The sequence below is a fragment of the Bombus terrestris genome, unplaced genomic scaffold (genome assembly GCF_910591885.1).
Source record: "Bombus terrestris unplaced genomic scaffold, iyBomTerr1.2, whole genome shotgun sequence".
In the NCBI taxonomy this organism is placed as follows: Eukaryota; Metazoa; Arthropoda; class Insecta; order Hymenoptera; family Apidae; genus Bombus; species Bombus terrestris.
The window spans coordinates 1,662,760-1,687,428 of record NW_025963549.1 but is presented as its reverse complement, the minus strand read 5'-3'; the positions used below and the strand labels follow the sequence as shown (position 1 = coordinate 1,687,428).

General features: G+C 40.9%; 1 protein-coding gene across 1 annotated transcript in view; it reads right to left on the bottom strand.

Annotated features, from left to right (window-relative positions):
* Positions 1-2,539: 2,539 nt before the first annotated feature.
* Positions 2,540-24,669, bottom strand: part of LOC105667082 — a 36,632-nt gene continuing 14,502 nt past the window's right edge. Inside the window, exon 3 of the mRNA XM_048414147.1 lies at positions 2,540-2,659. Coding sequence (XP_048270104.1) covers positions 2,540-2,659 — 120 coding nt within the window. The remainder of the gene's footprint in view (positions 2,660-24,669) is intronic.

Genomic DNA, 24,669 nt, shown 5'->3' with positions numbered 1-24,669 from the left:
TGCGAAACTGCAATTACATTGCATTTGACAGTAACCAAATATAAAATAGTGTTAGGAAGATGATACATTTGAACTGTACATGTGAATGTGTGTGTAGGCGTCAGAGAGTGTCCAGGCCTTAGTTGGGCCAAAGGGCAATTAGCAGCCGTTAGAAACATTTTAAAGGGTCGGTTGACAACAAACGTGCGTGCGACTAGGTTTTCGATGTCTTCAGAGTATAAGATATATTTGTCGGGTCAACGTCAGGATTAGGGGTGGGGGTGTTCGATGAATCTTCGTTGAAATTAGCCATCGGTGCGGTGTAACAATAGTTGAGTTTATTGACACTAATTAGAAAGATTACAGCGTCGATATGTAATCGCAATGTTTCGACATTCGCGGCACTATGACAATGGTCTCGGCTCCGGCAACGTTTCCGCGGTCAACGGATGCTGAGCTCTACCCTACGTTAGCGTCTAAGTTGCACTACATGTTAGAGCAAGGAGCAATTACTACGTATAAGAATGACAGGTCGATTGCTGATGAGCCCGCACTAGAGCGTGTCTCTCCATCACGGCGACGCTGTCGAGGAAAACTATGATGGGTGTGTCTAAGGGCTCGGATTCGTGCTGAAAAGTCTTCGTTCAGAACGTGAGGGAAATTGACGTTACTGTTAATTGGTCAATTTCCATGTTGGTGGTTAGAGAAGGGTGCTTTCCGTCCTTGGGTAGTGTTGCCAGTGGGAAGCGTTCGTAGACGGATAGATTTCTCTTATCTTCCCGTAGTTGGGGCACAGGCTATTAGTCTATTTGAAATACTTTGTATAATTGAAACTTAATATTCGTAGCGGGCCCTCAGCCAGCTAAACATATACCTTGAGAATGCGTCGACATCTGGCCATCATCTTACCGGAAGGACAAAGTCTGTGTCTGGCGAGCCACGGGACAAAAATCGTTGAAATTTTTACCGTCGTGCCCCGTCCCAAGTATTTCTTTTAAGGAGAGCTATAGAGTTACTTCATGCCTTTGTTAAACAAAACGTTCATCCCTTGACCGCGACTATGTTCGGCGACTGATTGTCTCCTCGAGTCCGAGCTCACTATCATAAATCTCTGTAGCGGCAGTCGACAGCAAACTTCCCAACGGTTTCTGTCCCGTGCCTCGCTACACAAGGACTCTACCTTTCGAACTGATGGTTGCCAGATGTCTATCTGATACAGATTCTCACCGAATATTTACAGCGAGCCTAAGGACCCGCTATAAATCTTAGGATTCATGCAGCTGAGATTCTCTAAAGGGACAAATAGTCTTTGTCTCTATAGTCCCTACACATACCACCCACTACGGGAAATCTGCTTTTTCTCACGTACGACGCTCCTCGCTAGCAACTTTCTCTCAAGAGCAGTTGTCATCCCTTTCCAACAACCAACTCACAATTTTGCCAATTAACAGCGACGTCCGTTTCCCTCACTCTCTGAACTAACACTTTTCTTAACGAATCCGATGATCCGGTATCCTGAGACACACCCAAACACAGTTTTCCTAAGGAGCATCATCGCGACACAAATTCATTCTGTTCTATCGCGAGCCGCGAGGCAAGTTGGAAGACACCTTCTGGATTGTTCGTCCGCAGTCGTACGTAATAGCGAATCTGAATCTCTCGACATATGTGCAATCGTCTCGACTCGAACCACCGCGTAAAGTATCGCGCCGAGCTTGAACTTGTAATCTTGAATCGATAATTGTACCGTGCTTTCGGCGCGCTAGTGTATACCACGAACACAAGCAAATAAACAGTTATTGTTAAACAATACCGAGTGATTCTTCTATACCTATCACGCACGTTATCTCATCTCAAATAAGTACAGTCGGATCGAATGACAACAGTTTCATAATACGGCTATGGTGAAGTCTAAATTACAGTACTAGGGGTCTTCCCAAAGTTCCGAATGGAAGTTTCAGGTGTTCTTTCATCTCCGACACGGCCATACTGACTATCACACGTCCTCGTGTGTAACTAAAATATTGAGTTTCCTAACATTAGACTCGATACAATTAACATTATTCACAATTTAACTAGAAGTTCGAATAAGGCAAGGGTCCAGTGTAGCAACAAATCCTGTTCGGGGATATGGCAGCAAAAAAATAAAAGATTATGAAAATTAGTAGCGTTATAGTTAGTATCCAAGGTGATAGTTGCATCCTGCAAGTTATCAGTCGGATCGTAACGGCATGATGGACCATTTTCGATTTCGCACACCAAAGGATCTCGGCCTTCTAGATCGTATGAGCACATAGAGCTTCGTTCCACGGTCTCACTGAGCCTTATCATATTGTCACCCCGAAAAGCATGCAAGTCGCATCGCATGTTCTCACTGAGCCTTATCATATTGTTACCATGAAAAGCGTATGAGCCACATCACACGTTCCCTCTGAGCTGTATCACACTGTTACCATGAAAAGCATGTGGGCCACATCACACGTTCTCTCTGAGCTTTATCACATTATCGCCCCGAAACACGTGCGAACTCGCCCTGCCGGGTGATATTGTCATAGTGCTACTAATCTTCCGAGATCGAAGTACTCATATCGTCATGGCCACTGTTATGGCCTTCACTACAGACATCCAACTCGGCAGGGGTGCAACCATCTGGCATTTTCCTCAACATGTCGTGACTGTACTTGAACGATCGCTTACCGTTTAATACCTTTAAGATATACCTGTCTCCTTCCAAAACATCTTCTATTACAAATGGACCTCTAAATTTTGGATCTAATTTGGTTTGATTTCTTTCCTCATTTTGCGTAATACGAAATCACCGAGGTTAAACCTAACCGCTTTAACTTTAGTTTTGTCAAATCCATCCTCATCATACCTAGCACTAGTTTCCATCCACTTTATTGCCTGTCGTCTTATATTGGAGATATCGATACTTTTGATGTTATCGGGTAACAACAGATCGCACGGTCTTGTCGTTCTACCTATTAGTAGTTCTAATGAGCTCGAGTTTGTCACGCGGTTGGTGGTGCAATTCAAAGCCAACTGTATTTCCCCAATCGCGTCTTGCCACGGCCGCCCGGTCGATTCCACTACCGTGAACATAATTTTCAATACACCCATAACACGCTCTACCTGTCCATTGGCTCTACTAGCACCGGTCGCTATTAAGTGAACTTTAATTCGTTTGCTTTAGCAGAATTCTCGAAATTCCTTACCCTTAAAACATATTCCCTGATCTCCTATTATCCGGCAGGGACTCCCGAATAAAAATATAGCGGATTTAAGCGCTTTAATGGTATTAAGGGAATCTATCTTACTAGTATGATGCAGGTATACGAATTTAGTGAAGACGTCGGTCAAAACAATGACGTGCTCCTTTTAATCGCTTTTACCATTCAACTTGCCTGTTATGTCCATGTGGACCGTATGCCAGGGTATGCTGGTCTTAGGTATAGGATGCAGTTCGGCTTGTATCTTACCTAAACTAGCTTTCGAATCTTGACAAGCATGACAGTTCTCAATGAATCGGCGAACGTACTTCGCCATCCCTTCGAAACAGTAATACTCGTATAGTTTCTCGAGCGTTTTCTCCCAACCTTAGTGCATAATTGACTGGTGCACATGGTTAATAACAGACTATCTAAAACCACTTGGGACTATGGGTAAACAGAGAGTCCTGCCGTTTCTTTGTATCCTACGGTAAATAGTACCGGACCGTAATTCGTATGTATTCGCGATGTCCCCCGCGAGCCCATCGTTTTGCAATTCCTTGGCGATTTCCAAGATTTGAGAATCACGACGTTGTTCCGCTAACAGCCAATCTTCCGAAATTTCTGCCAGATTAACTATTTTCTCTTTGATTTTGTCGAATTTAATAGGGTCAACGCCTGTGCGGTTTCGCGAAAAGAAATCTACGCGAGCCGTCCGTTTACTTTCCCGACACATAATGTCATCAATAAAAGTCTGCAAGTAAGTCCATCACCTATGGTCCCTGTCATTTAAATGTACTTTATTACTCAGCGCTTTCAACGAGTTGTAATCCGTGACGACAAGAAATTTCCGTCCATGTAGATAGCGACGGAAATGTTTTACGGCGTTTACGATAGCTAATGTTTCGAGTTCATAGGAGTGATATCTAGATTCCGCGGGGCTGGTTCTTTTATTGTAATACTCTATTACCTTGTTCTTACCTTCGGCTTGATGCGTCAAAATCGCCCCGTAACTCTCCGAGCTAGCATCAGTATGTAGTTCTATCGGGTAATTGGGGTTGAATATCATCAGCACCGGCGCGTCGGTCAGGACGGAAACTACCTGTTATCTTATTCTCTCGTGTCTATCTGTCCAAGTTATATTTCTGTTATCTGAGATGAGCGCGTACAGGGATGAGCGCGTAGTTTCCTCATCTGTGAGAATTTAGGGATGAACTGTGTGACGGTGGTTGGCACAGGTTAAGAACTTAAGGTGTGTATTTTACCCGGGTCGGGACGAACTTCTCCGTTATGAATTACACATCTCAAATAGAGCACCGATGTCCTTAAGAGAACGTTTCGCAAAGTTAAAAGAGAATCCGGCTTTTACGAGGGTATCTAATACGGCGTTTCAATCTTTCTAAAGCTTGATCTATCGAGTCGGTAATAATTAGGACGTTATCGAAATAAATATCAACGTACGAATGAGCGAGGTAGCCTGGGGCGTTACGAATGGCCCTCCGAAAGACGGACGGTGCAATTTTTCAGTCCAAACGGCATCGTTATCAATTCATATTGTCTGTCGGGGGTAACGAACGCTGTATACTCCGCTGAATTAGGATAAATAGGAATTTGGTGAAACCCGATGACCATGTCCAGGCTAATAAAGTATCTCGCCTCTTGCAATCTCGCGACTTGATCCGCAATAAGGAGTAAAGGGTACCGATCCGCGACCATATTTTGACTTAGCTCTCAGGAACCTGCTCATAATCTATCTGAGTCGTTTTTCTTCTTCACGAGTTATGTAGGGCTCGCAAATGGCGAATTACTAGGCCTTATGATCTTTGCTTTAATTAAAACGCTTGTTTTCTCACGTACCGCTCTTCGCTTCTCCTCGCTAAGTCTATAAGAACTTCCTCGTACGGTGGTGTTAGGATCAATTAATCGTATTTCTAACCGGCCTGTATTTGCGCGAATACGTAGGAAACCCGTAACGAATGAATCTTTGAATTTGTCGAGAAGAGAAATTGATCGACTTTTATTATTACCATGTACATCAGTGTCAACTTCATTAACGACGATCTCGTTTGCAGTGGTTTCATTACAGACATTAATTATTTTTGTTTTACACATAGCGAGGCTATTTTGTGTAGTGTTACGTCAAAATCCAGACTTAGAGTTCCCCAACTAATCGCGATATCATATTTTAAATAACTGTCAGGAAGGACATGAGAAATTATCTTCGATGTAAAAATCATTAATACACACAATGAACAAATGTGTGGCATTTGTTTAATACAGGTATTCCCTACTCCTCGCATTACTAATATGTCAGTCATTCCTTTGCCAGAAAATCTCGAGGCCGCGGACTCTTTAATTAGTGAACGCTCGGCTCCCGAATCGGAATAAAATGGAAACGATTCACCCAGATGACTTGATCTCTCCGTTGATGCTTCCAGTACGCACGAGTCGACACGCCGCTCGTTATTGAAATTATAGTTTCCTTCCATAACCAGGTTGGCAGCTGCGCCCCATGCAGCGGAGTCGGAGCACGCGATTTTAAGGGATAAAACGTGGTAGCGAAAAATTGTTAGGTTTCACACTCGATTTTTGCACTAGCGACTGAATTACTTGCGCACGATGGTCGTAAGTTCTAGCATTGCTATAGTCGGCACTGATCCCACTTCAGATGTCGGGTTGGCGTTAAGATTAGAGTTAGGGTTAAGGGCGTGAAACAAATCCCTATTGGCGCTAGACGTGATCATTATGCAATACAGATGATATTTACTAGTGCAAATATGACTATGATGGAATTGGACAAGTAATCGCGATAATTAGATACTCGAGAAGCTAATGACAATGATCCTAGGCTCAATAACGAATCCGCGGTCAACGGGATGACGAACTCCACTTTTCTTCAGCGTCTAAGTTGTACTCAATGTTAATGCATGGGGCAATCACTACGTATCAGTGGGTTACTTGAATCGTCGTTGAGATCGCACGGGAGAGTGGTTCTCCATCACGGTAACGCTGTCGAGGAAAACTATGATGGGTGTGCCTAAGGGCACGAAATCATCGGATACGTGGAGAAAAGTCTTCGTTCGGAAATTGAGGGAAATTGACTTTACTGTTAATTGGTCAATTCCCATGTTGGTGGTTAGGGATGGGTGCTAGCCGCCCTTAAGAGAGAGTTCGAGAAGAGGAAGCGTCGTTCGTGAGAAAAATAGATTTCTCCTATTTTCTCGTAGTTGGAGCGAGGACTGTTTGTCGGTTTGAAGGACCTTAATTAAACAAATCTTAAGATTTATAGCCGGTCCTCGGACTAGCTGATCATGTACTTACTCAAATAATAGAGTCTGCGTGTGCCGAGCCACAGAACAGAAATCGTTGAAATTTTTACCGTCGTGCCCCGTTCCAAGCATTCCTTTTATAGAAAGGCTATAGAGTTACTCCATGCCTTTATTAGACAAAACGTTCATCCCTTGACCGCGGCTACGTTCGGTACTGGTTGTCGCCTCGAGGCCAAGTGCAGTATCACAAGTTTCGAACAATTACAATCGGACTGGATGGCTACAATTGTTGAATTACAGCTATGGTAGAATCTAGATTACAATGTTACGGGATTTTCCCAAAATTCCAAACGGAACGTTCCCGTGATATTTCATCTCCGACTTATATTTATGCTTGATCTGTCTGGGACCAGTGCAGATATAGCGCGAACTGGCTGGTAAGCGATGTATTTGGCAAGGAATGTGGAGTACCAGGCACATCGAATTGTCGACATATCAGCAACAGCAACGGAGATACGTGGAGTTGAATATTTGAGTCTGAATCTGCAAAACAACAATTACACTGCACATAACAGAGACCAGAGTCGATGTTCTGCCGCGCAACACATCTGCACTCAATCCCGCGCGACTTGACAGCCAACGGTCCACGTGCCATCCTTCGAATCCTCCATAGGCCCAAGGGCCCACCATAAAGATGAAATCCTAACTGCATTGTTCGCACATATGGTCTAAGTCAATCTGTTTGTCCGAAAAGACATTCTAACTCTAGAAGTGTCGTCGGTCGGTTTTTAGAAAGGTCCTTGGGTTTATTACGCGCTCTTAAGAATGACGGAGAAAGCGGGTAGTGGCCTAACGAAAAATGCGGACATCTACCTAACGGAAAATCTGAGTTTTCCCATAAACAATGTCGCCTAGGACCCACGTTGGTAGGAGGCTTCTTCCTCCTCTCTTCCTTCCTAACATTAGTCATAACCAATCGGCATCGCGGATCATTGCCCTCACTTTCCTAACTAACAATGTATGCATCGAATCCGCGTTCTTCGTTCAAAGGGCACAACCATACCAAGCTCCGTACTCACATCAGAATAAACTTTAGAGTTACATCATCTCTCACGGTGAATAGAGTTCCTGCAATCCCTATAACTCTCACCGTTCCTATATCTCTCAGAGTTCCATCGTCTCTCACGGTGATTAGAGTTCCCGCAATCCCTACAACTCTCACCGTTCCTATATCTCTAAGAGCCTCCTATGGCTCTCACAGTATCCAGAAGTCCGACAGCTCCTACAGCCCTCACGGACCGAGAACTCCTATACCTCACACTCTCATCTAAGAATAATCCTTCTCTTCGTTATCTGTATCTTAAGCAACGGCGTTCTTACTCACTGTGATTGAATAAATCGTTGGAAATACATATATTTTTTATAACTTTGTGACTCCCAGTGTTATACCACAACGACTACACCTATTATCCTAAGCGAAATACGGGGATCGAACTATTCGTGGTGTCGATTATTCCAATCGTAACGGGAATTTACGACTCCCATTGACGCGTATTCAAACGACCGCGTCTCCCCGCGATAGTTCGCAAATACAGTCGACATAGCGCAAACCGGATAAGTACTGTATTTGGCTGTAATTGTGGAGCATAGCGCGCATCGCATTTACGACATGTATCCAATAGCAGCGCTGATACGTTGGTTTGAACATTTAGGCATGAATATGCAAAACAGAAATTACGCTGAATCTGTCAGTGACCAGAGAAGACATGAGACAGAAGAGAAGATAGAATCGGAAGATGTGCTCTGTGCTCACCAGCGAATCAGGAGCATAACGCTCACCGAATTTTCGTCATATCTGCCATAGAAACGAAGATACGTTGCTTTCGATATTCAAGCATGAATATGCTAAACTGCAACTATGGTGTAGTTGACAGGGACAAGAGTGAACAAAACGCTAACCTACTGATGTGCGCTGTATATGTCATCAGATGTCAAATATAACGCGCACCGAATTGTCTGTAAGTGTGCCATAGAAACGGAGATTCGTTGATTCGAATATTTAATACTGAATATGTAAAACTGCAAATACGCAGGGTTCGGCTAGGTCCCGATTTTACATGCATCAAACGGGATAACGTGCACTGTGTTTGGCAGCAAATTTGGAGTATAACGAGCCTCTAATTGTAGCCATATGTGAAGTAGAATCGGAGATACGTCGGTTTGAATACTTAATCCTGAATATACGAAACTGCAACTACGCTGGATCTGGCTGGGTCCAGATTTTACATAGCGTAAACCGGATGACTTGCACTGTACTTGGCATCAGATATGGAATATAACGCGCATCGAATTGTCTACATACCTGCAATCGAAACGTAGTCACGTTGATCTGAATATTTATTCCCGTTGGGAATATGATACATTTACACTGTACATGTGAATGTGTGTGTAAGCGTCAGAGGACGTCCAGGCCTTAGTTGGGACAAAAGACAAGAGTCAGTCGTTACAAGTATCTGGTAGAGTCGGTTGGCAACAAGCGTGCGTGCGGGTAGGATTTCGAGGTCTTTAGAGTATAAGATATATGTATAACTGTTGTGTGCTAAATAAAGGGAATTATTTGTATTTCCGAACCCCTTCTATATCCTTACAGTGGCTTCGATTATCTGATGGTAACGGGAATTTACGACTGTCGTTGACGCGAAACATAGTTGATTTTGTTTAAATGCTAGTTATAGTTTCACGTGAGTAGTGGCAGAAGGAAAGAAGGGTATACACGAATCATTTATGAACCACTTAAGATGTATAGGCGAAAATGACTTGAAATAGTATTTCTTTACTCAGATTGCCTTATTTTCATATTGCTATTATAACATAAATGTCATGGTAGAAACCCGGATGATAAATAAATGGCTTATTTCGTTAAACAAATTATTGCCTTTCTGAATTAAATTAGAGACTTTCAATAATACTCAACTACGAAATTTATGTTGATTCTTTTATAAATGGTGCATGCCTGTCAGTTAGACATTATAAGAACGAAGAGTTTACCATTAAACTTTAAAATTTCGACAAAAGTTTTAAAGCGTAGGACGTGGACCGTTGGCTGTCAAGCCGCGCGGGATTGAGTGCAGATGAGTTGCGCGGCAGAACATCGACACTGGTCTCTGTTATATGCAGTGTAATTGTTGTTTTGCAGATTCGGACTCAAATATTCAACTCCACGTATCTCCGTTGCTGTTGCTGATATGTCGACAATTCGACGTGCCTGGTACTCCACATTTCTTGCCAAATACATCGTTTACCAGCCAGATTGCGCTATATCCAGACTGCTCCCAGACAGATCAAGCATAAATATAAATCGGAGATGAAAGAACACGGGAACCTTCCGTTTGGAATTTTGGGAAAATCCCGTAACATTGTAATCTATATTCCACCATAGCAGTAATTCAACAATTGTAGCCATCCAGTCCGATTGTAATTGTTCGAAACTTGTGATACTGCAATTGGCCTCGAGGCGACAACCAGTCACCGAACGTAGCCGCGGTCAAGGGATGAACGTTTTGTCTAATAAAGGCATGGAGTAATTCTATAGCTGTCCTTAAATGAAATAATCGTAGCGGCACGTGACAGTAAACATTCCAACGGGTTCGCTCCCGTGTCTCGCCACACGCAGACTCTATCCGTCGGATAAGATGATTGCCAGATGTCAACGCATCTCAACAGTATATGTTTAGCTAGGCTGAGGACCCATTATAAACCTTAAGATTTAGTTAATTAAAGTCCTTAACAGTCCTAAACAGGCAAACAGTCTTCGTTCCAACTACGGGATGATAGGTGAAATCTATTTTTCCACGGACGACGCCTCCCGCTAGCAACGTTCCTTCAAGGGCTACTAGCATCCTTCTCTAACCATCAACATGGAAATTGTCCAATTAACAGTAACGTCACTATCAATCTCTTTCAGAGCGAAGTCTTTTCTCCACGAATCCGATGTTCCGGTGCCCTTAGACACACCCATCATTGTTTTCCACTGCAGCATCATCGTGCCGGAAAGTCATTCTCACGTGAGGTCACATTAACCAGTAACAAAGAGCCTTAACACTCGCTGGATATTCTATGTTTTGACAAGGAGTTTGTTCAGTCCTACCTATACCGTAGATAAGGAAGTATGGTACAACTTGGAATCAGGATGGAAACGAATTCTGTTATCCCGTTGACCGCGGCTTTGTTATTGAACCCAGGATCATTGTCATTAGCTTCTCGAGTACCTAATTACCACGACTACTTGTCAAATTATATAACAATCAAATTTACGCTAGTAAATATCTGCTCTATTGCATAAGTTCAACGTCTAAACCAAATGAAGATTCGTTTCGCGTCTCTAACTCTAATCATAATGTGAACCCGATGTAAGTGAAAATACATGCGCATACCATCGATTCTGCCTCACCAGCACTCTCACCCGGAACCGGAACTCGCAGTGCACCGTGACGAACAGCACATATATAAGCTTCCACTCTTAGCTTGACCGTCAGTCGTGCTCGCGCAACAGTAGAAGCAATATGGAGTTTTTTAGATCTCTACTATGCGTCGTTGGTTTGTTCGTGCCAAGCAAGGTAGATATCATTTCCGAACTACCACTGGAGGTTTCGCACTTGATACTTCGAAAATTGGATCCCTCGTCCCTGCAGAGCGCCGCGCTTGTCTCGCGCAAATGGTTCAACGTATGTAGATCCGACAAGTGTCTACGATGGAAAGTGAGACGTCACATGCGACATACGAGAAAGCGGGTCAAGATGCAATTTCTCGGACCTGCAGCTGCTAAAGCTACCAACCAAGAATCAAGAAGTAGAGGACGTGGTGAGGGCAACCTAAGGCACGAAATAAGTTTATCCGCTGCTCGTACGGCGGTCGTCGTTGGAAGGTTACGCGGTCATCCGAAAATTTCGATGCGAGATCGCCCCATCGATGTTGGACCAATAAAATGTATTAGACTCTAACTCGCGTAAGTACCTTAATTTGACTGCTTGCTCTTGCGAGAACTTGAAACGGTCTTGTCCGGATTCAGAACTGTAGCGTGAAGCTTGAAATAAAATGGTTTTACTGAGACGGCAATGTGTTTCAGTCACGCTAATACTATCGGTATCGTAACAGGCCCATTATTGAATATTAAATAAATCGTATCACCGCTGCGACTGGAGATTTGCCGTCAATTAGATGCGAGATATACTCCTCATTGCCTGCCAAATACAGCTCACATCAGCTGGCTCGTGCTATTATATCATCTCTGGTCCTCGACATATCAAGCGTAATTGCAGTTTTACAAATTAAGGCTAACATATTCAAATGAATGTATCTCCGTTTCTATTGCACATATTGCGACAAAGCGATGCCGGTTACATTACACATCCGATGTCATGTGCACCACACATCAGCAGGTTTGTACTATGTCAACTCCAGGCTCTGTCAAATCCAGCGAAATTGCTGTTTTGCATATTCATGCTTAACTATTGAAATCACCGTATAGCCGTTTGCATTGCAAATATGACGACAGCACGAAGCGCGTTATACTCCATATTCGCTGCCAAATACAGTGCATATTATCTGGTTTGAGTTATGTAACGTGTGGACCCAGCCAACCTCAGCGCATTTGGACTTTTGCATATTCAGGCTTAAATATTCAAGTCAACATATTGTAGTATCGTGAGGAAAAAGCCTCATTAGAAATCGATCAAAACAATGTCGTCTGTCCTTCGGTTGTTACTTTACATCGGGGAGAAAGCCTATATGACTAAAGTCACCTTGTACTTGCTGAGCGTTAACAGAATGGGCTTAGAGAGTTGGAAAAACTAACGCTAATGGTAGGGGACGATTTAACTTTAAAGATTGGCTGATCGAGAAGCGTTGAGCGGTTGATCGAGAAATAAGAGTGAGTCGAGAGGTCAGAGTTAATCGAGCAGGCGACGAGTAGAGTTGTTAGCGCTGTCGAGTTGCGAGAGGTGTTAGCGTTGTTGAGAGTGGAGTTGTTAGCGTTGCCGCTGGTGAGAGGTGTTAGCGTTGCTGAGAGTAGAGTTGTTAGCGCTTTCCATTTTCAGGTTTAAATATTCAAGTCAAGCTATTTCCGGTTCCGTTGCAGATATGTCCACAATTCGAGATAGCGTCGTACTGCCAAATGTATTACTCATCAGCCGGTTTGCGCTATGTCGATTCTGACCATTGTTAAAGCCAGCGCAATTGCAATTTTGGATACTCATGCACGAATAATCAAATCAACGTATCTCCGTTCTTGTGGCAAATATGTCGAGAATTCGATGTGACTTGTACCCCACATTTCTTGCCAAATGCACCGCACACCAGCCTGTTTCCGTTATGTCCTCTCTGGTTTCAGTCAATGCCGGCACGATTGTAGTTTCGCATATTCATGCCTAAATGTTCAGATAAACCTATACAGCGCATATCTGCCAGTTTGCGCAATGTCAATTCTGGACCGTGTCAAATCCAGCGTATTTGCAGTTTTGCATACTCAGTCTAAAATATGGAAATCCACGTATCTCCGCCTCAAGAGCTCAAATGACGACAATTCGATGCGCATAATATTGCACATATGCTGCCACATCAGCCGGTTTGTGCCACGTCAAATCTGGACCCGATCAAATTCTGTGTAATTGCAAATTTGCATATTCAGGCTTAAATATTCAAATGAAGGTATCTTCGTTCCTATTACAGATATGTCGAAAATACTATGCAAGTTGTATTCCACATTTACTACCAAATACAGCGCGCATCATCCGGGATGCGACTTTTCAACTGCTGCACTGGTATTGAATATATGTCGAAAATGCTATGCGCGGTGGCTCCACATTTGCTGCCAAATAGAGCGCACATCAGTGGGCTGGCGCTAAGTTAACTCTGGACCGTGTGAAATCCAGCGAAATTGCAGTGTTGCATATTCAGGCTTAAATATTCAAATCTACGCATCTCTGTTTCTAATGCAGATATGACGATAAATTTATGTGTGTTATACTCCACATTTGCTTCCAAATTTATCACACATCGGAGGGTTTGTGCTATTTCATCTGTGTATCCTGTGAAATCCAATGTAATTGCAGTTTTGCTTACATAGGCCGAATTCTCCATTAGAAAACATTGCGCTGTTATTAGCTGTATACATATTATGTATGTCGGAAATACGATGCACGCTACACTCCACATTTGCTGCCAGATACAGTGAACACAATCCGGTTTGAGCTATGCAAAATCTAGACCTAGTCAGATCCAGCGTATTTTCAGTTTTGTATATTCAGTATTATGCATTCAAACCGACGTATCTCCGCATCTGTTGCTGATATGCCGACAATTCGACTCAGGTTATACTGCACATTTGCTGCCAATACAGTGCACATCATTCGATTTAAACTATGTCATCTCCGATCACCGACAAATCTAGCGCAATGGCAGTTGTTCATATAAATTATTATATATTCAAATCCACGCATCTCCGTTACTGTTGGAAATGTGTCGACAATACGATTTGCCTTGTATTCCACATTTCTTGCAAATTAAACCAATATCATCTAATCAGCGCTATGTCCACTCTGGTCCTGTCAAACCCAACGCAATTGCAGTTTTGCATTACCAAACCTAAATAATCAAATCAACTAATCTCCGTTTCGATTGCAGGTATGTGGAAAATTCGATGCGCTTTATAATCCGTAGTTGCTACTAAATACAGCTCACATCATCTGGTTTGCGCTATGTCAAATCCGGACCCCGTGAAATCAAGCGTAAATGCAGTAATGCATGATCAGGGTTCAATATTCAGATCGACGTGACTCAGTTTCTGTTGCAGACATGTCGACAAAACGGTGCGCGGTGTATTCCACATCGACTGCCATACACTGGGCGCTTCATCTGGTTTAAGCCATGTTAAATACGGAACGAGTCAAATCCAGCGTATTTGTAGTTTTGCACATTCAAGCCTAATATTCAAGTGAATGTATCTCCGTTTTCATGGTAAGTATGTTCACAATAGGAGGCATGTTATACTCCACATTTGTTGCCAAACACAGCACACATCAGACAGTTTGCACATTGTCAAGACTGGACTCGGTGAAATCCAGCGTGACTGCAGTTTTGGATATTAATGCTTACAAATTCGAATCAAGGTATCTCCGCTTGTTTTGCAGAAACGAGGGCCATACGATGCGCCTTATATTCCACATCTGATGCCAAATCAGCCGGTTTGTGCTATGCCAACTATGGACCCTGTAAAATCTAGCATAATTGCAGTTTTTGCTATTAATGCTTAAATATTGCTTACAAAGTCTCTCCGCTTGTTTTGCACATATGTCGACAATTCGATACGCCTTATACTTTACATTTGCTACAGTTACATTACTCATCAGCTTGTTTGAGCTATGTCAACTCTGGTCTCTGCCAAAACCTGCCAAAATGCAATTTTGCATGTTCCGGAATTGAAAAGATATAGAATGGATTCGGAAATACAAATAATTCCCTTTATCTAGCATACAACTGTTATACATATTTCTTATACTCTTAAGATCTCAAAATCCTACTCGCACGCACGCTTGTTTTCAACCGAATCTTCCAGATACTTCTAACGACTGGCTCCTGTCTTTTGTCTCATCCAAGACCCGGACGTCCTCTGACGCTTACACACACATTCGCATGTACAGTGTAAATGTATCATATTCCCAACACGCCTCCTTACATTTATACTGTACACTCAATCGTATTTACATGCTTTGACGATTTACGTAACAGAAACTTTAACACTTATTTATTTACATTTCTCTTAGTTTACATTCATCCATGACCTAAACCTTTCGAATTTCTCTCTACACAGTGCCTTCGTAAAAATATCCGCAGTATTTTCGTCTGTACTTACTTTAAGTATGTTTATCTTGTTCTCCATTAAGCACTCGTGAACATAGTGGTAATGAACTTCAATGTGTTTAGAATTTTTTGTAAAATTTCCGTGCTTTGCTATACTTATCACTCCAGAGTTATCCTCATAAATTTTTACAGGGTTATCGTCTAGATTTACATTGAAGATTTTCATAATTTCCCTAATAGACATTAATTCACTCACCGCTTCCGATAGAGCTACATACTCTGCATACGTCGAGGCTTTTGTCACACACCTTTGTTTTCTTAGACTTCCAACCAATTACATTTCCATACAATCTAATTACATATCCAGAAGTCGATTTCCTATCTAAATGATCTCCTGCCCAATCAGCGTCCACATAACAATCTATCGTTTCACATTTTTCATTCCTTTTATAATCTAATCTTAACTCTCTAGTCCGGTACAAATATTTCAATATTCGCAAAGCAAATTTAAAATGTGTCTCATTACAACAATCTTGAAATCTACTCAAATAATTCACACCATAACTTATATCGGGTCTGGTATTTTCACTAATATACAACAATGCGCCAATTAAATTTTTTTATCCAATATCCTCTCAATTCTTTGACTTCACCTAAATCTTTCATTTCAAATCTATTAGTTAGTAACTTCTTTACACTTTGTATCTTCCTTTTGTTTTTACTACAAATTAGCAAATCGTCTACATATATTAGCAAATATGCAACAATTTCTCCCTCTCCATGTGTATATAGGCACAACTCTATGTTATTCTTTTTAAAACCCAATCTCGTCACATACTTATCAAAACACTCATACCAGTCCCTTGGACTTTCTTTTAACCCATACAGCGCTTTCGATAGTTTACAAACTCTATTCGCTCCGTCCGCATATCCCTTTGGTTGATTTACATATACCTCCGAGGTTACTTCACCATTTAAAAAAGCAGTTTCTACATTCATTTGCTTAATAATTAATCCACTTTGATAGCAATATCTTAAAGGTCTCATTACTCGCTACTGGGGAGTATATGTCATCGGCTACGTTTCTTTGTTGGAATCCTCTTACCACTAATCTAGCTTTATATCTGTCATCTGATTTTCTCGTGTAAACCCATTTTACATCTAATACGTCTTTGCCTTTTACCCTTTCTACCAATTTCCAAGTTTTATTCTTATAAAGACATTCTATTTCCTTATTCATAGCTTGTTTGAAATCTTCACTATCTTCACAACAAATCGCCTCCTCAAATGTACAAGGGATATCTACACTACAATAATTTGCATGGATTTCACTAATGTTTTCTTTTTCTGGATATTTTACTGGAGTTCTCTTATTACGTGTAGATTTTCCAGGGATGTTTAAGCTGTCAAGACTGTTATCATTTTCATCTTTCCTACTTTCTAACTCTTCCTTACTCATTCCTTATTCATGTTTACCAATAAATCATTATCCTCAATGTCATCGTTTTCTTTATCGAATGAATTCTCCACAAAACCGGTACATTTTGTGTCTGTTTCTATGACCTCTACATGTCTCGCTATTGTTATTTTCCCACCTAATAAGCCTCTGTAACCTACTTCACTATATCCAAACAAAATTCCCATATCTGCCTTCTTATCCCATTTAGAAACTCTCTTTTGTTCTTATAAAAACTTTACTTCCATATAGATGTATATTTTCAGCACTTGGTTTTCTCCCGAAGAATATTTCAAAAGGTGTCTTTCTCTCTATAGTATTTGCCAGTATTCGATTCTTCAAGTATACCGCTGTCCAATCTATTTCCAGCCAGTACCTTTTATGTACTTTTGCTTCCGCTAACAAGCAACGCGCCATGTCCATCACTGTTCTATTATACCTTTCCGTTGTCCCGTTTAATTCATGTACGTAGGTTGGGCAGTTATTTATTCTGATACCTTTATCCCTAGCAAATTTATAAATTCGATTATTCAAGTACTCTTCTCCATTATCATATCTCAATATTTTAAACCTCTTGCCCGTTAAATTCTCGGCTTCATGTACAAACTGTACGAAACAATCAAAGACCTCACCCTTTGATTTCTTACAATATATTCTAGCTATTTTGCTATAATCATCGATAAATGAGATGAAATATTTCTCTTCATTGAATCCGGTAGTCTTAAAGGGACCGCACACGACCGTGTGAATAATTTCCATTATCTCCCTAGCCTTGGTTCGATTATTTTTGAATGGTAAATTGTGCATTTTACTTTCTATACACACCCTATATTTCAAGAATTCCTTCTCAAATTCTTTCGGTATACCAGTAACTAGCTGCTCTTTAACCAAGATATTTAAATATTTAAAATTTACGTGTCCTAACATCCTATGCCATCTTTCCTTTTTACTCATACCACTACGTTCGGCGCTGTTTGCTAAGTGCTCCTTCCCTTTCAATATACTTTTCATTCTATATGTTCCCTTTTCTTTAACCGCTACCGCTGTAAGCTTATTGTCCTCATCTATTACTTTTGCAATATTTCCTTTTGAAATAACCGTGTTTTTATTATCTGTTAACTTGCCTAAACTAATCAAGTTTGCGGACATTTCTTTCGCGTAAAAAACATTGTTCATATTTATTTCATTTTGCTTTCCAAATGCTTCAAAATAACTTATAACATTCCCTACTTTTGTTGCCTTTATCGATCTATTATCGCCTAAATATATATTTACCGGTTCTTTAAGGTCAATAGATTTATCGAAATAATTTACGTTATTAATTATGTGATCTGTGCAACCGCTATCTAATAGCCACATTACTTCATTATTACTTATCTCGTTCGCCTCGCCGCTGTGTGTCGCGTGCGCCGTTGCTATTGTCACGTAAAATGAGAAAGAAATTTAAAGGAAAGAAGAAAACTTTATTTTTTCCTCGTTTATACACTTCTGAACTCTAGCCGTGGCCGTTCGAGACTGAGGCTCTTACAATATTTTCTTACTTTCGGTGACATCTGTTTCTTCTTTTGTTTCTTATCCTTCATTATCCCCACTGCCCTGTAGGCGTACGTGACTGTTGCTACGCTTCTAGAACATTCGGTGGAAGGACCGCTAGGACATAGATGAACCCTCAGGTACTCCGGCAATATACATTGTCGCCAAGGTCGCCATGTGTAATGTTCAAGTATCGGCTGTCTGGAGAATGTTTAGAAATGGTCGCCTAAGGTGACGTCAGGGCAAAAGTGTTTGTGGTTACACTCCCCCCTCCTTAGAATGAACTTAGTCCTCGAAGTTCCTTTTCCTCTTTAAGATAGATGGGTGAAATTTTGCCTTGGGTGTTTCCAGGTCGAAGGTTACTTGCGAATCGTTGCTGGTGCTGGGCACAGGTAGAATCGGGGTGAATACGTTGATAGGTGCCGGGTTGATTGGCATCGGGCGCTGGCTGGTGGATTGTTATTTGTCGTGTTTCGCTTGATTTTACAACAGAATGAATGAAAACACGATTTCGACATTCCTATTTTGTTGAGAAAGTATAACCATATGAGAGCAATGGATAAATATCCTATAATTTGTAATATAGATATTCCCCGTGATTCAACTTGATCGATTCTATGAGCAAAAGTTAGTTGATTCGTTTGATCTTCGATTCCATCCAGAGTGTTTTTGTATCCGTAATTATCGTTAATAAGTTTTGTAGCTTTCTCTAGTTTATTTAGTAAAATAATCCAGTCTGAATCATTAGTTACATTGACTGCTTTGATTTTAATCTCGTAAGAAATTTCCTTGCTACTACCACTGATTCTCATATGGTTATTCTTGTACAATATGTCTACGGTTTTATTAGTTTGTAACAAAGATGGTTTCTGTAGTCTAACAATTCGATGTGTCTTTTCTTCGAAAATGCTCAGATCTATTGGTTTTTCTGGTATAGCTATAAAATGATTCTCAGCGTTTAATGGGATAAAAGTTATATCTTCAATGTTATAAACTACTACCTTACAGAATTTGAGAGTGTTTCCTGCGCTTAAGATTTCAGAGTTACAATCGTGCTTCACTCGACGGTCGTGAATCGGCTGAGTTTGTTTGCAAATGTAAAAGTCAGATATAGAACGGCATTGCTTATCCAAGTAGTTTTGATCGACATTGATGTAATTTAGTCCTGACGGTAAAAATATCGGATGAACTACTAAAGGTGCAAAAAACACTTTGTTCGTGAGAGATGGTATGGGATATATTTGCTCTATATCCCATTCCATGTCCATAACTGTTGGTATAGAAATTACAAAGAAAACTTTGTTTTGTCGAGTAAACAATGTGAGTTCTGAGATATCTAAAATATTTTGGAAATTCTCTTCCTTTGGTATAAAAGCGTTTCCTACTGTTTTGCTACCTAGTACTTGGGCGTAATTGTTAATAAAAGTTCCGGGATCAATAATCTGTGGGCTTATTATTCCTTGTTTTCCTAAGATGATTAAATTGAATATTTCGTCGATTTGGAAATGTAAGTCAGAGAGTGAGCTTTCTAGAGCTATGACTTTTATTAAGGTGATCTCCTTTTTGTTAAGCGTTTTAAGTTCGTTTGTTACACCTGTATCTACTTGTTTCAGTCGCTGGATGACGTCGTTATTTAAAATTCGTTTAATCAAAGCTGTCTGGTTAGCTACTATGGTTTTTAGGCTGTTACCTTCTTCAAAGAGTTTGTCTATATTTTTGTTGATTATATCTAGATCGTTCGCGGCTAGGGTTCCAAAAAGAGTTTTACTAATAGATCCGATAGCGTCTACTAGTCCTCATCTACTTCTGAGATGAATGTGAGCTAAGAATCGTAATTCGATGCTAAGTGTTCTGACGTTATTTAGTTTTGCTTGTAAAGAGCGTATTTCTGGTAATATGTTACAGTCTTTTCGTGTCTCGCAATGATTCCTAACTTCGGCTACTCCCTTTTCAATATATCTTACTTGTTCCAATACAGCACTAATATCTAGTCCTATAATAACATTTATGTGTTCGCTATAAAGATATGCTTTGGATATTTTCTCATGAAATATTCCATTATTGTCAATAGGGATTATTTTTAATCCGTTAAGGGTGGTAAATCCGACGGCAAGGGTGATCGTCCTGAAAAATAAGGTTTTATTCCGTTACCGTGGATTTTCTTAACTCGATCTCTAATGAGAATCTCATAATACGGTGTCTTGACTGATTTAATAACGTAGGGTCCTAACCATTCGTCGTCCAATTTATCCGACTTATGATCGTTGTGAAGGAGTATACGATCTCCTTCCTTAAATAAGGTTTGAGTTCTAATGATTTTTCTTGTCTGATCTCTCATGTACCTCTTTCTACTTTGTTCAAGAGTGTTCTTCGCTATCATTCTATATTTTTGCAATTGTTTTTGCCATAGTGCAAACATTTCTTCGTAGGTGTAATTGGAAGTTCGGGATACGGAAGACGGGAAGTTTGCTTTTCTTCCAAATGTTAGTTCGAAGGGTGAAAATCCAGTTGCATCGTGTATCGCGGTTTTATACCCTAGGCAAATAAAGTCTAATACCTGATCCCATTCTTTATTAGAATCGTGTAGGCTCGTGCGAATCATGTCTTTTACTGTGGCGTGTGTTCGTTCTAAGGATCCGTTAGATTGAGGATGAAAACTAGTGGTCTTTATATGTTTGATTTTAAATGCTTCCTCGAATTTTTCCATTAGTTCCCTAATAAAGTTTTGTCCCTGGTCTGTTAGTATCGTTTTGGGTGCTGAGAAGATGTAAATGTAGTGGTGTAGTAATGCATCGATAATCGATTCGGTTCGTTGTGTTTTCAGTGGTACTAAAACGAGATATTTCGTTAGGTCATCGTGAATCGAAAGAATGTATTGATTTCCACGTGTGGTTTTAGGCATCGGACCAATTAGATCCATGGCTATCTTTTCGTTTGGTTCTACTGGTGTCTGAGGAATTACGGGTTGTTCCTTGGGTCTGATTCTAACTAGCTTTGTCGTTGACAAGCTTCGCAATTTTTTATAAAATCTTCTATCCTCTCCATGAGGCGTGGGATTTTGAATTGGTCTTTGATTTTACTATATGTCTTTTGAATACCCAAGTGTCCACTAATGTCGTTATGGTTTTCGCGTATAATGTCTAAAGCTTGTTCGTCAGTTATGGTTTGTATTGGTTCGTATGCAAAAGTTATTTCTTCAATTTGGTCATTAATAAACATGAGTGTTACTTTGATCCTAGCTTTTTCGGTTTCGGTAAAACTATTGTCTCCTATCCCAATTTTCTTGTGTTTCTTGGTTAGTTCAAAAATTTTTCGAATCCAAGTATCTTTGTCGAATGGACCTAATGTTTCTCTATTCAATTGATAGAAGGTGTGATCGTTTGGCGCGATTTTAAGTCGTCTCGGGGGTGTCGCGTCTTCTGACCATGCGTTAAAGTGTTCTACAATATTTTCGGAGTTTGCAGGTGTGTCTGGGACTGATTTGTCGGTAATTTGGTAAATTTTTCTCGAAAGTGCGTCGGCTGCTGTGTTCTCTTTACCTTTGCAATACTGAATATCGTACTCGTATTCTTCGAGTTTAAGTCTCCATCTAATCAAACGCGCGGAAGGGTCTTTGCAATTTTTGTGCCAAGTGAGTGCTTGGTGATCGGTTCGAATAACGAATCGTCTACATAACAGGTATTGCCTGAGTCTCTAAACTGCCCATACGATAACTAATAATTCCTTTTCTGTGGTAGAATAATTTTTCTCTGGGGGGTTGAGTGTCCGTGATATGTAACAACAAGGATGTCCGTCTTGTGATAAGATTGCGCCTATTCCTTCATTGGAAGCGTCTGTGGTGAGTGTGAATGTTTTCGTGTAGTCTGGGTATGCTAAAACTGGGGCTGAGCATAGCTTTTCCTTTAGTGTGTCAAAGCTTGTCTGTTGCGTTTCTGTCCATCTAAAAGGATTGTCTTTCTTTGTGAGATCTGTTAATGGTTTGGCGAGTTTGGAAAAGTTTTTAATGAATTTTCTGTAGTATCCAGCTAATCCGAGAAGTGACTTTACGTCTGTTGGTGTTTTGGGAATCTTAATGTCTTTAACTGCGGAGATCTTTTTAGGATTTGGCTTTATGCCCTCGTGTGTTATGACATGTCTAAGTATTCTAATTCAGGTTTTAGAAACTCGCATTTGTCGGGTTGGATTTTTAGTCCTAACTCTTTTAATCTTTGCAATACTATAGCAAGGTTTTCATTGTGTTGTTGAATTGTACTACCGAATATTATTATGTCGTCAAGGTATACAAAGCAGTATTTGTTCAATAATCCTCGTAACGCGGTATCCATCATGCGTTGGAAGGTGGCTGGGGCGTTTTTTAAACCGAATGGCATGCGATTATAGTGAAAGTGTCCCTGAGGTGTGCTAAAGGCTGTATATTTCTTTGAGTCGGGGTCCATGGGTATTTGATGGAATCCTGAAGATAAATCTAGAGCAGAGAAGAATTTGGCGTTGCCTAATTGTGATAGAATGTCGTCGATTGTCGGTAGTGGGTAGGCGTCTTGATCGGTAAGTTCATTTAATTTTCGAAAGTAGATAACTATACGCCATTTCTGTTTGCCTGATGCGTCTGATTTCTTGGGTACTACCCATACTGGACTGTTGTAAGGAGAATCTGATTCTTCAATGATATTTTTATCTAACATTTTTTTCATTTGTTTTTCAATTTCTGCTTTATGGGCTTCGGGAGGTCGGTACGATTTGGTATTGACGATTTTGTTTTCGCGTAGGGTAATAGCAATTTTATCGAGATCGTGTTCATAAGAAAGATCATTAGTGATTATAGTTGGTTGCTCACCAGTATTGCAGAAACATATTCTCGTCGGAACTTTATCCAGATAAATTGTTTCGATTTTGGTTTAGCCTGGGAGAATGGTTTTCGGCGCCTGGAAAAATATTTCGTTCCCGTTTAATTGTATTGATTCGTTGTTAATTCGATATGAGTAGTTAGAGAGCATAGGTAAACCAATTATTCCGTCTTCTATTAAAGGAAAATCGTCTAGCACAACGTGAAATGTGTTCATGATGTTAAAGAATTGAAAGTCTACTGTTTCGTCAGTTTGATATTTGTCATTGCCCATGTAAAATGTTTTAGCTACTGTCTTTTTAGGTTTAAATATGGCACTTGATCTTTTAACTAAATTTATTCCTGCACCGGTATCGATTAAATATCGTTTGATTTCTGTTCCCGATCGAACTCCAATGGATGGAAGTTTTCCTGTTGTTGCGTGTACTCGTACGACGTCTCTCGAGGTTCTGGTAGCGCTGTTTCCTCTTCTCGTCCCGCATTCTCCATGTTTATATTGTAGCTGCGCGGTGGCGGAAGATTTCGCTGGCTGGCCGGTTGAAAATTTCGGCAGTAATTTGCGGTATGTCCTATTTGGTTGTACTTAAAACACTTCATTCTTCCTCCGTTGTTTATTTGAGTGCTTGTCGGCAGGCGATTGAGCGTAGTCATCGGACCGCTCCTAAGTGGGGGTTTGCGTTGTGACGAAACATTCCCTCGGGCGAATGAGTGAGCTCTTATTTGCTGCCTGCACTGATTTCCGCGGTTTCGCTCAATTTCTCCGATTAATAGTTCTGCTTCGAACGCGGCATCTTGTGCTTCTTGTAAGGTGCGCGGTTTCATGTTTGATGTTCTGATTTCTATCTCGGGTTTTAAATTTAGTATGAACGTTTTGGTTGCGCGTTCGTTCTCTAGGTCTATCGCGACTGCTCGTCGAATAGGATCGCGAATTTCCTGTTGCAATGCGTATATAAGTTCATTAAGACCTTGTCGAAATCTTTTGACGTATCCGTGTACTGATTCGTTAAAACTTTGCCGAGTTCTTTGTAATTTATCGCGTGCACCGTTTGAAGTTACGCTAATCGATACGAACTTCCTCAGATTTTCGAATAAGGCGCCGTACGTCTCGATAACCGAATGTCTAATGCCTCTTTCGGCTTCGCCGACAATGCGTTTGGTTAGAATTAATTTCAATAAAGCACGCTTTTCCTTACATTCCGATCTAGCTTCGCTTACCCGCTTGATGAATCCCTCCACTCCAATGTCATCTTGACCGTTGAGGACTGGGATGAACTCGATGCTGGTTTTCGCGTCGAACATATGTCGTTCGTACGAGGCTGATTCTTCTTCCTCATCCTCGGAGTTCGCTGGGTCGAAGGTTTCTGGAGTTTCTTTGATCCGAACGCGTTCTTCCGGAGATTTCACTATGCGGGTGTCCCGAGTAGTGCTTCTGCTGGCAGAACTAGTATCGTCTGTCATAATTCAGTTGAACTCAGACGTATCTACGGAAGATGTACTCCTAGCTTGAGTTCGGCCACAGTCTTC